Consider the following 18,170-nt stretch of genomic DNA (forward strand, 5'->3'; position numbering starts at 1 on the left):
TATGAGTCATAAATTTTTATTCCTAATTCATATTTTTACATTTATTTGTTTAATTAAATAACTTTATTTTTTCTTAAATAATTAAATATCTATTATACATGTTTACGTAATAATATTGTTAAAACAATATCTATTCCTGAAGATGTGATTCATGGAAGTGGAACATTATACCTTAAACTGCAGTTTATGTTTTGAGTTCTGTGATTTGTGTTGTGTCTATACTTATAAACTTCTCTAGTCAGAAGTTACGTCCTAAGAATCTAGTTTATGGTTTTTGTTTTCTCTCTCTAAAACTATAGAAAGAGAGAGTGAGCGTGTGGGGTGGGTCGATGATGAATGGTTGTTGAATTATTGATTTCTCGCCCTCTTTCTTTGACTTCCGATTCATTTCTGTTTCCATCACACTTTCCTTTTCATTTCTGTTTCCATCACACTTTCCTTTTCATTTCTATCCTCGCCTCTGCGTGTGTGTGTTTCTGAGTTTTTTCTCTTCATCTTCTTCATGCTCTTCCATCCAAGTGTAATTAAACATTCAAACGCTTTATCTAAATCTCCATTTCTGGTATATGAATGAATCTCGGCATCAAATTTTGTGCAAACTTTTTTGTTTTCACTTTTCTTTTTGGTTTGAGAGGACTGGGTTTGTGGTAGTCCTTTTGTGGTTGTTTGTGGGGTGTTTTTGATTCCCCAAACAAAGTTTTGTTTTTTTTTGCTTTGTGTGTGTTTGTTTGTTTGCCAATTCAGATTTGTGTTTCTGGGTGATAATTATGGGTTGTGCTAATTCCAAGCCAAAGGGGTGTCAGCATTGTCACTGCGACACCCCTTATTATTCCTCTGTGCCTAGAAGCTTCTCAGTGCATGTACATCACCCTCCTCAAAGCAAAGGAGACAGTTACCATGTTGTGGCATTGACATCAACCACTCTAGGTTCTCTGGACCAGGTGCCCCACATCAACCATGGCAATGGTTTAAGGCTTCCCAGTGGCAAGGTCATTGACAGTGACAGTTTCAGGCCCCAGAATGATGAGGAGGAGGAGGAAGAAGAAGAGGAGGAGGAGGAGGAGGAGAAGGAGGAAAAGGGAAAGGAGGAGAGTGAGGAAAAGACATGGTCTGAAATGATTGCGCAAATGCTGCCAAAAGCAATCCTCAAGACTCCAATCTCAACACCACCTTGTGAGCCAGAGTCTATCAACACATGGGAACTGATGGAAGGCCTTGAAGACACAAGCCCTTATAGATCACCAAAGCACCTCAAGAGTTTCTCTTTTGATGTCAATGTCAAAGGCCGTGTTGATGATCCACCCAAGCCTGGTGGTTTCGTTGATAATGGCAATGATTCAGCCAAATCAATATGGCATCAGAAGAGTGAGGAGGAGGGATCAATAAAGGCTGCAGCTTCAGATTTTGATGACCCTCGAGTGGTTGTTGTTTCCTCATCCGATGAATCATTGCAAGGAAACATGGCTACAAAGGGGTTTTCTATTGAGGAAGAGAAGAAGATCAGCAATGATGATGATGCTGTGGTGGATTTGAAGGCTACCCCATTTAGGAAGGAGAAGGTGGTGTTGTATTTCACAAGCTTGCGTGGTGTGAGAAAGACTTACGAGGATTCCTGCCATGTGAGGCTAATTCTGAAGGGGTTAGGTGTGAGGGTGGATGAGAGAGATGTGTCGATGCATTCAGGGTTCAAGGAGGAGCTCAAAGAGCTATTGGGTCATGGGTATGGTAAGGGAGGATTAGGATTGCCAAGGGTGTTTATTGGGAGGAACTACATTGGTGGAGCAGAGGACATTCAACAACTGCATGAGGATGGGAAACTTGAGAAATTGCTTGATTGTGGTGAGAAGATTAAAGACAGTGTTGATGATGAGGGAGTATGTGAGGCTTGTGGGGATGTAAGGTTTGTGCCATGTGAAACTTGCTATGGAAGTTGTAAAATCTACTATGAAGGTTATGATGATGATGAAGATGATGATGAGGTTGGTGAGTGTGGATTCCAGCGTTGCCCTGACTGCAATGAAAATGGACTAATCCGCTGCCACATCTGCTGGTTCTAGTTCCCACTTTTTGGATCAAATTCACAATCACAGGTATCTTTCAAGAGAGACAAACCTGATTGAGCCAAGTAGGATCAATGTGAGGGACAATGATGACATTTAATTTAACACAGGTAATTGAACAGATTTTTTGAGTTGTGCTTGTGGTATTTTGTTTATAGTTTGTACAGTGAGGTTTTTTGGTGTGGTTGATCATATTACAGAAGAGAAATGAGATACAAGAGTGAATAATAGAGTGCTCTAATCAGTCCCTATGCATACCCAGTTCAATGTACTGCATAGTGTATACTTTTATTCATTTTCCCTTTTCAGAAAACATAAAGGCTTGGTGTATACAATTTCCTTTCTTGCAAAAGAAATGCAGAGTTACAAGGGTACAGTGCCATTCACATTCTTTCACTTCACAATTTGTTCTTCTCCATTATGCAATTTCAAAGCTACTGTGTTCTTCTCTTTCACTTCATAAAATTTGATGTTTAATTTCACAAAGGGGAGCTTCAATGCTAAGGTTTAGTTGAGTTGAACCTACTTTGAGATAATCTCATAATGCATCTACAATTTTATAATGGATAACTATTTGTTTCTTTGGAACACAAGAAATTTTTTTACTCATTTTCTTTTTTTGTGCAGAGTTGTTTGCTATGTTATTTGTCTTGATTCTCTGCACAACCAACTACAAATAACTGTTCTGAACTGATAACTGTTCATTTTCAATTTTACTAATAAACTTCAAGGGATGAGAAAGAAAAGGGTGATAAATAATACACCAACATTATTTTTTTAATTAATAAACACATATTAGACCCTTCTTTTTTCACATCTTTTATAAATCTATGACTTTTTCTGCTATTTTTCTGAAAAAAACAGACATAGATGATCATTTTGGATGGCATAAAACATTTTCCTAAACAATATTACACAATTCCTTACCTATGTGGCCAAGTCAAAAATATTGTTTTTTCTAGACTCAAGGAATCTGTGACTGCTGTAACCAAATACACGGTTTCTTGTGGAACCAACAGAACCGTTCAACATCCCATAAATAATTTTAAAGTTCAAAGAAAGTTTCAACATGTAACAGCTTTAAGCAGTTATTTGCTATCTATTTAAGGGGGTCGGTTTTTTCTCTCTCTTATGGTTGTCCTCAACCATTTGCTTTAAATTATTGCCATTTGAGCCTTTTGCACAGAATTTCTTATAAGCAAGAAAAAGACACTGTCATAGGTTGATGCACATAAATATAGGAGGCATCAAAACTCACCAATTTTGACTTTGGTACCATACCAAAGGTGCACTTAAAAAGCAGTAAATGATTTCTACACTTTTTCTTTTATAGTATCATAATAGAGAGGTGCCCCATTTGAGCCACTTCATTATTTCACTGTAAAGCCAAAAGTTATTAACATATATATATAAGAACAGTTATTAAATTGAATTTGTCTAGCCATGATGATGAATTCCTCAATGATAATCATGTGAAATAAATATAAAGTATCAATTTATGAAATTTAAAGCTGGAAATCTAGTTGTGCCATTTAGACAAGGATGAACCAGCATGGAGAAACTAATGATACAAAAGATTTGTGCCAAAAGAAGTGAACTTTTTCTTGAACCTATTTTTCAATCATGCATCATGTGTTCATGCAGAAAAGGGGGGGGGCCAATTGGTAAGAAAATCTCAGTAGGTTGTAAGTTTCTGTGTCAATGTCATAGTCATTCCATCAAATCATTATCAGTTTAGGAATTGGTGGAAGATGACAATTACACTGCAATAATGAACGAAATGTTCATCATATATGTTTATGTTATGGATAATATGGATAATGGACAAGAAGAACAAAGTGAAAAAACATTAAATTTAGGAGATTTTATGTTACTTTTCATGTTTTACCTCACTGATATGCTTTACTGCTAAGGATGTTAGAACTTGTATGACTTACAAAGAAAAACACCAAAAGTTTTCATCACTGACCGAATAGTTAATGCCTCATACTTGATAACACGTCTCACTTTTTTTATACTTTGTTGCAAAAGATACATAACTTGATACTAATAATCAATCATCAAAAGTATTTTATATAGTTTTTATAGAATAAAATAACAACAAATCATTCCAAATTATCACTTGTTCTTTTATACAAATCACATATATCCTATTAAAACTAAATCAAATCATTAAGACACAACGAATCACATCAAATTTTTTTATTCTAAGTTTGTTTGTGATATTGTGATTATTGTTCAACCAACAAGTATTTTTTTTATATGGTGGAGTTTAGGGTTTATATTTCCCACTACATAAATTGTCCCAATAGCATATATAAACAATATACACATTTAATTTTAAAAAATTTACTACCTTCAAAAAGTGAAAATCGATTATGTTTTTCTTCCTTCCTAAAAATTGTTCCTAAGCAGGAATGGAACCAAATTTAATAGTGTAGGGATTTATTTTTTATAAAAATAATATATATATATATATATATATATATATAAACAAAACTATTTCATTAGAAAACCTTAGAAATCATTTTCAGGTATTAATTATACTAGTAATTTTCAAAACATTTTTAAAAATAGATAAACAAAGTATTTCTTTTAAGGACTTAAGATTGCAAGTCTGATCATGAATTTCACATGTTATAAATTATTTATATTGATTATAATAAATACTAGTGTCCTAACCAATAACTAAATAATAGAATTTATAAAATATCATGTATTAATGGACGTGAACCGTTTATGTAGTTATGACAGTTTACCTTATAGTTCAATAAAAATTGTTCATGTTACACAATGATCAGCCTTAACTACGAAATGATTGCCTAATCACCTTAATAATAAGGCACACATAAAGAACATGGTCTAAAAATACTTTAATCCTCTCAAGAAGTAAATTTATCTTATTATTTATTGATTTATATACAAAATCATTTGTATTCTTACTGACTTGCGTCGGAGAATCTTTTGCAAGTGCACCATCACTCATTGAAACAACTCAGAAACTCTTGACATATCCACATACACCTCGAGAAAAGGACAACACATCCTCGGTAAGAACATTTGGCGTCCACTATGGAAACAAAATGAGGTTCCAAAGACGAATCTTCATTTCCTTAGCTCTCAACTAGGAGGAATCCATTCTCCTTATCGATTGGGAGGCTAGTTCCGGTACGCCCAATAATCTCACATTGCTTAATAGTCGAAGTCAAAGACAATTTATATATACCTTATTCCCTTAACCTATTGGAATGTCTTTTTAAGACAAAATTGTAATAAGAAATTGAGATCAAAACAATTAGTATCAATCTTTTTATCTATATTTTTTTTTTAAATATCGTACTAATTATTATGTGAAATTTTTAAGCAAAATGTTTTCAAATTGTGCAAAGACAAAATGAAGTATTAAAAACAAATCGCAATAAAATCTTTAGTGTAGCTTGGTATTCAATTTGTTTGTTTAATATTTACATTAGAGCTTGTTTACATACTTGAAATTAGAAATACAATTAATATGCCTACAAAAACAAGGCTAGCAAAAAACAAATATAGGAAATTAATGAAGAATGTAGAGTTATCAATGTATCTTAAACTTCAAACCATTAATTCATGTATAATGCTCACAATTTAGCTTCCTAAATTCACAAATAATTTATATAAAATAATATACTATAAAAATAAATATAATTTCTCCAAAAAAAGAAATGAAATATCCATCTGAAAACTTGATATTATTTTTACAATAAAAATGATGAAAGAGATAAAAAATAAAATAATAATACAATAATACAATAATATTATATAATTCTTAAATTTAAATAATCATCTTAATTTTTACAATTATTTATTTTAACAATTACAAAATGTCAGGGCCAAGGACCCTAGCCCTCTACAAAGTTCACTCACTGCCCTTAATAATTGGCTTTGGGTCAGTGGTCCTACAAAATATGGGCATCTTTGAAGTTTAGCAGTGAATGAGTGCATCACAAAGGGTGTGAATATTTGTATTGAGAATAAAATATTAATCAGCTTTATGTTCAGAAAAGAATCCCTCTTGTCATGTTACTCCAGATAAAAAGCTTAGTAACTATAGCTGTTAAAGACTGTTCTTGATCCACATGAGGGAAAAAAAAACTCTAACACAGTTATTTAAATATTTTTACTATTATTCTTTAATTATAATTAGAGTTTTATCATGAAAAATAACACTAAACACACCTAAAAGTATTGCATGTGTCTTAGGGTAGCCTTTGTAAAATTGGTTTTCAAGAAATGTAATTTATGTTTGTATGATTTTGTTCTTTAAATTTAGAAGTAAAATTTTGTAAATAATATTTTATCTTCAAAATTCACCTAGAGTTATTTTAACTCGATTAACTTTGGATCTAAAATGAATTATTTAACACAAAATTAACCATTTAACCATTTACTTATAATCATAGTGAGTACACATTTGAGCTTATTAGACAATTTAATGTGAAAGAAGCACTAATTTCATCTTAGTTTAAAAAATTAATTAAAATTTTAATATTTGAGATATTGTCATTGTGTAATTTTAATTTATAGTATTATCATTCATGGTTTTTTCAGAATCTAAATGTACAAATTTAATTCTCACAGTAAAATTTCTTCATTACACTACAAAATCATAAAATACAAAATAATTTTTAGTGACAAAAAATAATTAGTTGCTATAGTGACTAAATTAGAGACCATTTTAGAGACTAAAAAAATTTTGGTTTCTAAATTAGTTTCTATTATTGTTAAATGTTTTTAAGTTGGTATCTAATTAGCAACCAAAGTTTTTGCTATCAAATTTAGAAACTAAATAATAGGTGGTTAAAACTTTGGTAGCTAATTAGATACCAATTTAGAAACCATTTAACAACAATAGAAACTAATTTAGAAATCAATTTTTTTTTAGTTTTTAAGATGGTGTCTAATTTAGTTACTATACCAACTAATTATTTTTGTCTCTAAAATTGGTTTTTATTTCATGTTTTTCTTTGGAGTGTTAATTCATTCTTTGAATTGTTTGATTTTAATCTCTTATTGAAATTTATTGACTTTCATGTCTTGAATTAAAAACTACACAATGTTAGATATTGATAATGTTAAAAGCTATATGTATATATATATATTGATGGGAAATGGCATGGTGTTGTGGAGAAAGAAAAGGGATCCACATTGATCATATCCAGCAAAGCAAGGGTATAAGAGAAAGGTGAGGAAAAGAAGAAAAATGCATGAAAGAGTGTTTTAATAGTAAAAGTTGGAGAAAGATTGTTTATACTTTTCCAGTGGCAAGTGTGAAGAGTCAAGATCAATTTGGAAAAAAAGGACAATCAAATAATGGAGAAGTGAGGATGTGACATTATGCTCCAAGAAACCTAGGCCGGCAACAATGGCAATAACTTCATTGTTGGGTTGTAAAGAAAACATAAATTGGGTCTCATCATGTCTATCAACGATAAAGACATTGTGGTGGTAGGATGAAAAAATGTTCTTCAACTTGCTCCTCAAATCTTTCATAAACTAATTTATGTTCTCTTTTATGTTTTTTTTATTAATACTTTGTAATGACACATGATAGTTGAAACATGGTGTGTAAATCTATACACTAAACATGGTGTATAGTATGAAATATTTATTAAAACAATCTTTGATAAATATAAAAAAATATTTGTAATTAATATTCTGTATTGATCGAATATAATTAAATAATAATCAAATTTAGAGACAAAAAATAATTAGTCACTATATTAACTAAATTAGATATTAATTTAGAGACTAAAAAATTATCCATATCTAAAGTGGTTTCTATTAATAAAAATTTATAAAATAATTTTTAAATTTGTATTTAAATTAGCTACCTAAGTTTTAACAACTAATATTTTAGATTCTAAATTAGTCTAAAAAAAGACTAATAAAGACTAATTTAGAATATAAAGTAATAAATAGTTAATGATTAGATACCAATTTAGAAACCATTTTATAAATTTTTATTAATCATAGAAACTACCTTAGATACCAATAGTTTTTTTAGTTTATAGAATTGTCTCTAATTTAATCAAATAGTAACTAATTATTTTGGTCTCTCAAATTAATTTCTATTTAATGATTTTCTTGTAGTGATATAGGAAGGAAAATGAGTATGTATTTATTATGTGATATATTGACTCTTAAATTATGATTGTCTATAGACTACAAGTGTATTAGACTCCCTTCCTATGTGAATAAATGATATAAATAAAAAAAGTCCACTTGATATCTCAGTTAACTAAGTGGAGACAGTGTTGTGATATATACTAAACGAGGATTGTCAAAGACATATTAGAAAATGACCATTTAGTATATAGAAAATGATACCGTCTAATAGTCAAAGATGATGATTGTCTAACACACATTAGATGAGGATAGTCTAAAAGTGAAGACGAGGATTGTCTAACAATAAAAGATGAGAATTATCTAATACACATTAGATGAGGACGGTCTAACATATATTAGATTATGACTGTTTAGTGTATAGAACGACGAGATTGTCTTACACTTAAAAAACAATATCATTTCTTTACTTGTTTTTGTTGGGGTTTTCAAAATATATATAAACGGGTTATGTGTTTTAAATTGGTTTAAGTTTTTAGTGTGTAAAGTTTTTTAATAATATAAATAATAGTTTTTGTTTTCATACCTAGACCATTATGTTATTCTTCTTCTCTAGTAACAACTTTTCCCTTTCAATTAGTCTCAATGGAACCTTTCATGCTTTTATTTCGCACAATAATAGAAGTCTTTGAGAGGCTTCTTTTTCTATTTTTCAAAAATGTTGTGACTTTTACTGTTTTACCCTCCATATCTTTTACGTTTTTAATCTTGCTTAATGTCTTATCATCTTCCAAAGAGGGGTCTAAATTCAACAAGAGAATAAGAGGAAAGGTTTCAAATCACTTATAACACCAACATTTTGAGAGAGAGAAAAAAAAAAGTCATTCTCGATTTTCACATAACTACAATTGTAAAATCACTTATGCAAAAATGTCTTCACTTTTGGATCAAGTTGAAAATTTAACAGTTGGTTTGGAACACTCAGTTCTTCATTCTGAATTGTGGACCATTGATACAAAGTTTAAGTATGAAAGTTATTTTGTTAAATATACTTTTATTTTCTTAATATTTTGAAATTTATTTCATGGAACACATTTTTGTTTTGTTTTTAACATTCTGAAAGTACTTTCTTGAAAATGAAACAAGAAGGAAAAATAAGGGTAAACATGTAAATTTAAATAAAAGAAACAAAAGAAGAGTGTACTTGGTAAAAAAAAGGAGAGTATAGAGAGTAGAAGCCTCTCTACAATTTGGGGTTAAAGGGCTCGAACCAAGCAAACCCAAATAATTTTAGGAAATGTCTTTTCTTCCTGCACTCCTAGGATTTCTAATTGTACCTTATAATTTTCAAAATGACCATTTGACTCTTCATAAAGGTGACTTTTGGATTACCTGTTCTAGAAATTTTCCATAACAAGTTTTCTGACATTTTCAGAACATTATTTTTGGAATAGGATTTTCTAAATAAAATTTCTAAAACAGGACTTCTGGAATATATGAAATACATCTAGGAACTTTCTAAAATGAGATGTTTCTAAAATGAACTTTCTAGAATAAATCTTCTGAAATAGAATTTTTAAAAAAATATATATAATATTTTTGGAATGAGCTAGTATAATGGTGATGGAGAACGAAGGTGTGGTTGGAGGTGTTTTGCAGTGAATGAGGGTATTTCAGTCTTTTCGTTACTAGGGATGCTGTTAGTAATTAGGGATGTGCAAGAAGCAAAAGCCTTTAGGATATACTACGTGGGCTCTATAGAACAGAGCATAGAGTTTGAGCCCTAAATTATGTAAGACAACAAGGAATGAGCACTGGCTAGGTTTGTGAATTTAATCTCTGCAAATGCTTCCTGCACCATATCAATTTCAACATGCACCTAACCTGTTATTGAAAATGATAAAAATACCTTATAAAACGACGAAAATAACCTTGAAAGAAGAATGGTGTAAATAAAAATTACTTCCAGAACCTTTTATTTGGAAATATTCTGAATTTAGATATTCGGAATACATTTTTGAATTTCGAATTTTTTTATCTAGAATACATTTTTAATTTTGTGTTCCGGATTTTTTTGTCCATAATGTATTTTTTTTATTTTTGAATTATATTTACTATTTGTATTTTTAAATTCGGAATAAGGGTAATTTTGAAAATTTTGAAAAATAATAGGGTGCAGGTTAGAATTCATATGGTGCAGGAAGAAATTTTAATCTCTCTGTTAAACTCAAACCCTAGAGAAAATTTTGATCCAATTAGATTGTTTGTATAACAAGTTTTACAATACTTTCTAATTTTTATTTTAACAATAATGATCTTTTTAGTTTCTATAATGTTTGTCTGTTATTTGTTTTAATTATACCTGTCATTAGCTACAGCATATTTTACATTCCTCAAAATGTTTCGATTTTGTTTTTATGTCCATGTGAATTATAATGATTTTTCTTTGTAATTATTGTATAAATAATAATTTTTTCAATCACTACTTTTATGTATATGAAATATAATGATTTGTTTAAAATTTATTTTCTATTTTTACTTTCAAACTCAAAACCTCCATTTCTTTTATTATCCTCGTTAATTGAATAAATGAGATAATCTCTGTTACTTCTGTGTTATCGACCCTACCAAATACTTTCATCAATTTATTTTATAAGAAGAATAGAAAATTTTGTTGGTTTAATACTCATATAAAATCTATGAATATAAAGTAATTAGTAACTAAAATCTTAATATCTAATTAGATATTAATTTAGAAACTAATTTGTAAATTTTATAAATAATAGAAACTACTTTAGATACCAATAATTTTTTTAGTCTTTAAAATAATATCTAATTTAATTATTATAGTGACTAATTATTTTTTGTCTTTAAAATTGATTTCTATTTAGTGATTTTCTTGTAGTGTAGGTTATGGGTAGTCAAATATAAAAACACTCGCACTAAAATTTACCAAAAGGATTTAAACTCATACTTGCATACATTGCAAGTACGAGACATCTAAATATTTATTGAAATACGAAGTTAGTGTAGTCTATGCACGTATCGTCTAATGTTTTTATTAGTGTTAGACATAGGAAAAGACAATACATTGTTGTATAGTTTTTTCAAACGACACACTTGCATCTTACATGATCTATTATTTTTATAAGTGCATCGTCTTACAAACGAAGCACGACCATGTTTTATACTTAGTTGTAACACTCAATCAAAATCTTAGAGTAATGGAATTTTGCCTTAACTTTGTTAACTTTATCAGATCGAAACCCAAAAATCTCTATCATTGGATCAATTAGTATCATGTTTACAGTTCCAACAACTTCGACACATGTTAATCCATTTTATACTATATCGGTGTATATATTTCTTAAAAAAGTGGTGTAATCAAGACGTTGAAATTTTGTAGATACATATATGTAAACAACTATAAATATCTATCTTATGAAAAAATGTAAATGTACATATTTATTTCTAGAGATCAAGGTTCTTAGAATAAATAATTGTGAATTTAAATTATTGCTTGAGAGGTAAACTTGAAAAAGACACAGGTCATCTATTAGACGATTAAGTTTATAACTATTTTATGACCTTATAACAAGAAAGAACCTTTCGTTTGACACAAATAAATTTGTTACCTTAATATGATATATATTAATCTCATTTTATGAGGAGAATATTTTGTAATATATATGCATTTTATATTTGTGGACATGACAATAAATTTTTAATTTAATAATTGGTATCAAAATCAAAATCATGAGTTCGTTCGGTAATGAATGTCAAATAGGTTAAGTTACAATAAAAAAGTTGATTTCCTAGAACGTTCATAAAGAAAAAGGACTAAAAGATCCTGAGTCTTTGTGAAAGGTATTGAAAAAGATATATTCAAATCTTTTTATTGACTAGAGATGTATATGTTTATAAATATCTTCTTATAAGTTAATTTTACGTGATTAGTTTTAAATTCTAGAATGATATTATAGTTAATCATAAATTATTCATTTATATCATTTTATGTTTCAATCTCTTTTATATACATGAAAGAGACTTATTTGAATTTTTTTTATATTAAAACCCTACATTGATTAAAAATAGCATTAATGCATTTATTATTATATCTTTAAAAAAACTCATTCATATTTTTCTTTGCATAAATAAAGTGTGTAAAGAAATAAAAATGAAAATAATAAAGACATAAAATTATACAAATGGATTGATATAAACTTAAATAATGATAATGATGAATGAAAATGAGCTTATTTATGTGTCAATTGCAATACTTTTTTTTTATAAATTACTATACACTCAATATTTAAAGGTCAATCCAAATAGTTAGTTTAATAAATTCATTAGACCCACTTATATTATAAAATCGAGATGACTACAAATAATGTGTGTAAGATCACAAGAAAACTCGTGTTAAACTACCTTTTACAACTCTTTTCAAAATCATGTTAGAAGCAGACAAATACATTCATTTGACTTTCTTTACAACATTGTCTTTTGTACTTTTGTTTTTACACCACTCATGTGTAGGAGGTTATAAAGTTCATCTTTTCTTTCTTCTAGATAAAACCATGATTATTAAGCTATATACACCTAGTAACATATTTTTCTTAAAATAACATAGATTAAAGTAATAAGACATTTAATAATACATAGAAAGTATTATTTTTTTTTTATAAAGATATCACATTTTTGTGTCTTATTAAACTACACTCGGAAATCTATCATCACAGATACGCTTACCAGGTTTTTCTTATTCGAATTGATGTGTTGAATTGTTGGTTTGCATGAAATTCATTAAAAAACTTTGGGTGTGGGGCTTGTGGAAGTTTGACGTTTGACGTTTGTGGAGTAGTTGTGTGTTTTGTAGACATGTGTTTGAGAGTACATGCTACGATATAGTAGTTTTTTTTGTAGATTATGCTGGTTTATTTGATTGAGAAGCTTATCTCCCGAATGTAAGGAGCTTTAGCTATATTTTCTTTTATAAGGGTTGAGACACCCCTGAAATATTTTTATTATTTATTCTCTTTATTAATAAAAAAATCATCATCAAAATTTAATACAAATTAGATTTATTTTAAAATTATAATTTTTTATAATATTTATGGTAGACAATAGACCTCCTCACATGAAAAATATTATTAAAGAACAAAAACATGGAGACCAAATTAAATCCAACCATAAAGAAATAAAAAAAAAAATCTTTTTTAAAAGAAATTAAACAAAACTGAATAAACAGAGTTGAAACTTATTATAAATAAAAAAACTAATTAGTTTTTTTTATCATCAATTAAACTAATTACTATATATCAAATTACTTCAAATATTCTATTCTAGTTGATCATGCATATTCTTATGAAAGGAATGTCCCTTCTACTTTATCTTTGGCTTCAGAGAATGTGCAAGGTTTGATGTTGATCAAATAAAGAACTCCTTGCTTCAACTTTTTATATTTTTCACCAAAATTCTTTCTTTTTCTGTTTTTTAATAATAATTTTTTTTATACCAAATAATTGTTGTTACTTGAGGTCTTTTTTATTTTTTAATAATAATTTTTCATAATAAATAATTGTTATTACAACAAATGATTGTTGTTACTTGAGGTGTGAACCTAGTATAATAATAAATAACTTGAAAGCTTTACCCAATCAAACTCGTATTATTCTACAACTGCTAATATAAGTGCTTTAAGCTTTGAAAGAAAAAAAAAAAAAAAAACTCCTTTACTTGGTTTCACATTTTTTAAAGGTTTTTTTTCACCTCTTTCTAAAAATTCTAGACAATTCATTACTCTCTTTTTTATTTATACCCTTATCTTTCATCTAAGTTTTAATTAATTTACATATATGTATTTAATTAAAATTAAGAAAAAATATTATATTTGTTTTTGGATTTTCCAAAACAAATCTTAAATATGCTCCTTTTTTTTTATCATCGCTCAAGTCCTTTCATATAACCTGAATTGTACTTATTTAGGGTTCATATATTTCTAATTTTTGTTATAAACACTTTCAGACAAAAAAAAATAAACTAAATTTCTTCATGAAATAAAATAAACTTATGCACAACATAAAAAGAAATAGATAGGTCCTAGGAGAAAATATCCATAAATTAACTTGTATGACCTAATTTTAATTTACAGAAAATTCCATTTCATTTTATTTTTCTTTTCTAGAAGGAGGGTTGTGGAGAAATTTATCCAAACATAATACTAGAACAAATTTATACATAAATACTTATAAAAAATTAAAATTAATTTATGTTTTTTTTATCAGCAATAAAAAAATCAATAAATGGGAACCACTTTAGGGTGGTCCAACCCTTTTACAAGCTCACATAAAATTTAACTCCTAACTCGACACCTAAAACCGCCGGACAAATGACCAACCAAACCAAGCGCTAACTATCTTTACCAAATCAGCCGTATACAGGCCAAATGATCCAGAACCCAATAGGGATAGGAAAAATAAACTTCGCGGTACTTTGCAGCAATCCAAGACCACACAAAAAATTAAAATTAATTTATGTATAAATCTGTTTCTACAAGTTTTCTCATATTATTTTGTTTTCTTAACTTTATACAAAAAGTTTATCCTAGCAAAACTTAAAAAGAAAAATGTGACAATGGCTTCAGAACTCAAAATGTGTCAATGGCTAATCAACCAATAATTTATGTTCTATTCACAGGCACGTTTCTTCTCATGCTGGTTTTGTAAAAATTGGACTTACATGAATATTAACCTTTCCTTTTCTTATTTGTCGGCAGAAACCACACTCAATATTGCAAAATTATATATTTTTGGAGTATATATTGGGAGGTGTCAAATCATATCCATATAACTTTTATATATGTTACATAATTAAATATGTTTCTATTTAATTACAGTATTTTTTTTTATAATAAAAGATGTATTTTATTAATTTTAGTTGTTCTTTGAGATGTTTCGAATTTTAACTAGTATTATTTAATTTTTAAAATTTGTAAATTTATGATTAATAAGTTTATAACCAAATTTTTAGATAAGTTACATTCTTCTTTTAATAACTAATTAATATAGATAGTCATTCAACCTTGAGTTGAGTAGTGTGAAAAAGACTAAATATTTTTCTGAAAGTTCTTACACTCTTTAAGAGTCACGTTGATTTAGGCGTTTGGACACGAAATGTCGTGTTTCCTCATCTTTAACAGTTATTTTTCGATACGCTCTTACTTTATTACACAATTAAAATTTCAATCGACGTATTCAATGAATTTTTCATACTATCAACTTCATTTTATAACTGAGACAAACTGTAGCTTTATTCTAAAAGCATTTTGAGGAGAATGGTTAACCTCAGTTTGATCTAAGACTCAGCTCTAACAATGCTAATGCTAGTTGTTCGAATGGTCCACCTTAATTCGGTCTAGGTTAGACTCTAGCCACTCTAAAGTTGTTAAGTAGAATGACCAACTTTAGTTCAATATAAAGTTGAATTCTAGTTAAGTTAGAGTCGTTCAATTGAATACATTTGTTCAATCTATAAGGTCAGACTTTAACTGAGCTAGAGTTCGTTTAATGGTCAACTATGAGTTGCTAAAACCTTGGTAATTATAATCAGATACCAATTTAAAAATTAGTTTATAAATTTTATTTATAATAGAAACTAATGTTAAATTTAAAATTTAAACCATTGGTAGTTAAAATTTTGATAATTAATTAGATTTTAATTTAAAAACTATTCATCAATAATAGAAATTAATTTAAAAATTAATAGTTTTTGTAGTTTTTAAAATAGTTTTTAATTTAATCAATATAATAATTAATATTTTTTATCTTTAAAATTAGTTTTTATTTAATAAATTTTTTTTTTTGATTTGTTTATGATTAATTAATACTCAATCATTAATTTTTAATTTAAAAAAAACATAAAAAAGTGTTTTTTTTTCCTATGAGTACTTTTTTATGAATAAAAATGAGACTAATTGTGGCCATTAAAACTCATTTGAAAGGATATATGAATGTCCATTGCCGCCACATGAGGAAAAAAGTGATGTTTATTTTTTCAATATTTTTTCACACTGCATAATCCAAACATTGGGGAAAATGTTTCAAGGTTGATTGATTGGTGGCATCATTTTTTAACATTATCAATGAAAATATATTGGTCACATCAAAATAGCAACTGAGATTTTATATTTTACGTAATATTTTTCAATTATGTTTTGGAACTTAAAACATAAAAACCAATTCCAAGATATTTTTGTCAAAATGAGATGCAAAAGAAAGTAGGTTATATTAACTCAACATTTCTCCATCATTAAGCACTATTATATGAATAATTTATTTATTTAAACTATGGTATTTTGAGGCTCATATTTCTTCTTTCACATGCTCAAAGATTCACCAATCTAATTTTTTTTGCTTGCTTAAAAATAATTAAATTTAAGAAATAAAAGCTAATATTTTTTCATTCAAAATAAGTTAAATCAAACACAAATTATTGACTCTTCCACTATTACTCATACTACTTCCTATAGAGTTTCATCAACAAGAACAAAGGACAAAAGGTGCAAATCCTTAATTAACAAAAGGACAAAATAATAATGTTATAAGGTTAGTTTTAGAACAAAGAGAAGGAGACAAGTTGATAACTCTACACATTAAACAAAACCTAGTGTGGTACTCAACATGTCTAATTAAAGAAAATTAACAATTAAACACACATGAACTTTTGTACAAAAATATGATTTGTATAATACTATCCAAAATCATGTTAATTATAGGCAAAAGTAAACTTGAGCACGCTTCCTTGAGTAACCACTTTTTTTCTGAATTTTTTAACCTTTAACTCATAAAACCAAGACACTTTTGGGTTTGTCTCTTGGCTTGTTGTCACTTTCTGAATACAAAATTTAGGGTTCTCTTTCTATATTATATAGGCAACTATCCAACATTTAGATCAAATCACTTTCATGTCAAACTCTTGCACTCTGAACTTGTTTATAATATTGTCATATTGTAGAAACTTGAACTCAACTTTGCCGACAAACTTCAAGTAATCACATATATCTATGCATAGTGTTCTTGTTATATTTATACATAGCCTCCATTAACAAATATTTTTTTAAGAAAAATTTAGCATAGCCTCCACTTATCATAATAAGTCATCAAAGTACAACCCTAATAAACCCAACAAAGGACAAAACCTAATTATTCCACAAAATAATATAATTTAGAATAATCTTATATTGTTATTCCAATATGTTAAAGATTGTGTGTATGCTAAGTTTATTCATTTTTATAACAATTACTTAAAAAAGTATATATTAATTATGATATTTCATGATTGAGATTGATGTAAAAAAAAATTCACTAACTGTACTTATACATGAAACTATAACTTTTATGTCTTAAAAATATGGATCTTGTCTTGTGTCCCAAGAGCATTCATTAATAATTTTTTTTTCATAATAAGATTCTTCACATGAATTAAGAAAAACAATTAATGAATATAAAATTTATTAGAGCAATTTTACTAAATAACTCGTTATTTTTATGGCTAAAAATAAATAAAAAATAATATATTTTTTTGGGTAAATTAGAAAACAGTTAATATATTTTATTGAAAACTAAAATACATAAATTAATTTAGTTTTTTCAAAACACTAAAATTGCAGTTATTTTGAGATAAAGATAGTATATATGTAAGGAAATTTTTCTTTTGATAATTATGAAAAGGCACTTAAAAAAATTATAAAAAAAAGTAGTTTCTCACATCTTAATAATTTTTTTTTCTCTCTTTTTAACTCAGCTTAGCCTATGCTTAGGAAAATATCAGTCTCTATTGCTCTAACTGTTAATTAAAATAACCAAGAACAAACCAAAAACTCTAGCAGCACTAATGACAATAACCTTATTTCACTATCTAGATTAAATATCACACCATGTCTTCAATATTAATTAACCAAGTTCTTACACATAAAAAAAAAAGACTAAAATAAACTTAACAAACAATAGA

General features: G+C 27.8%; 1 protein-coding gene across 1 annotated transcript; it reads left to right on the top strand.

The window, feature by feature from the left end:
- The first annotated feature begins 200 nt into the window (after positions 1-200).
- On the top strand, positions 201-2,456 carry LOC137836887 (uncharacterized protein At5g39865-like). Its single transcript, XM_068645664.1, has one exon. It carries the CDS (start codon positions 768-770, stop codon positions 2,055-2,057), a length of 1,290 nt encoding a protein of 429 aa, XP_068501765.1. The 5' UTR covers positions 201-767; the 3' UTR covers positions 2,058-2,456.
- The last annotated feature ends 15,714 nt before the right edge of the window (positions 2,457-18,170 follow it).

This window comes from Phaseolus vulgaris, chromosome 4 (genome assembly GCF_000499845.2).
Source record: "Phaseolus vulgaris cultivar G19833 chromosome 4, P. vulgaris v2.0, whole genome shotgun sequence".
Taxonomy (NCBI): domain Eukaryota; kingdom Viridiplantae; phylum Streptophyta; class Magnoliopsida; order Fabales; family Fabaceae; genus Phaseolus; species Phaseolus vulgaris.

What these genes read in the sequence shown, in the direction of transcription:
- LOC137836887 (XM_068645664.1), top strand. Translation starts at nt 768, where the DNA reads ATGGGTTGTGCTAATTCCAAGCCAAAGGGGTGTCAGCATTGTCACTGC.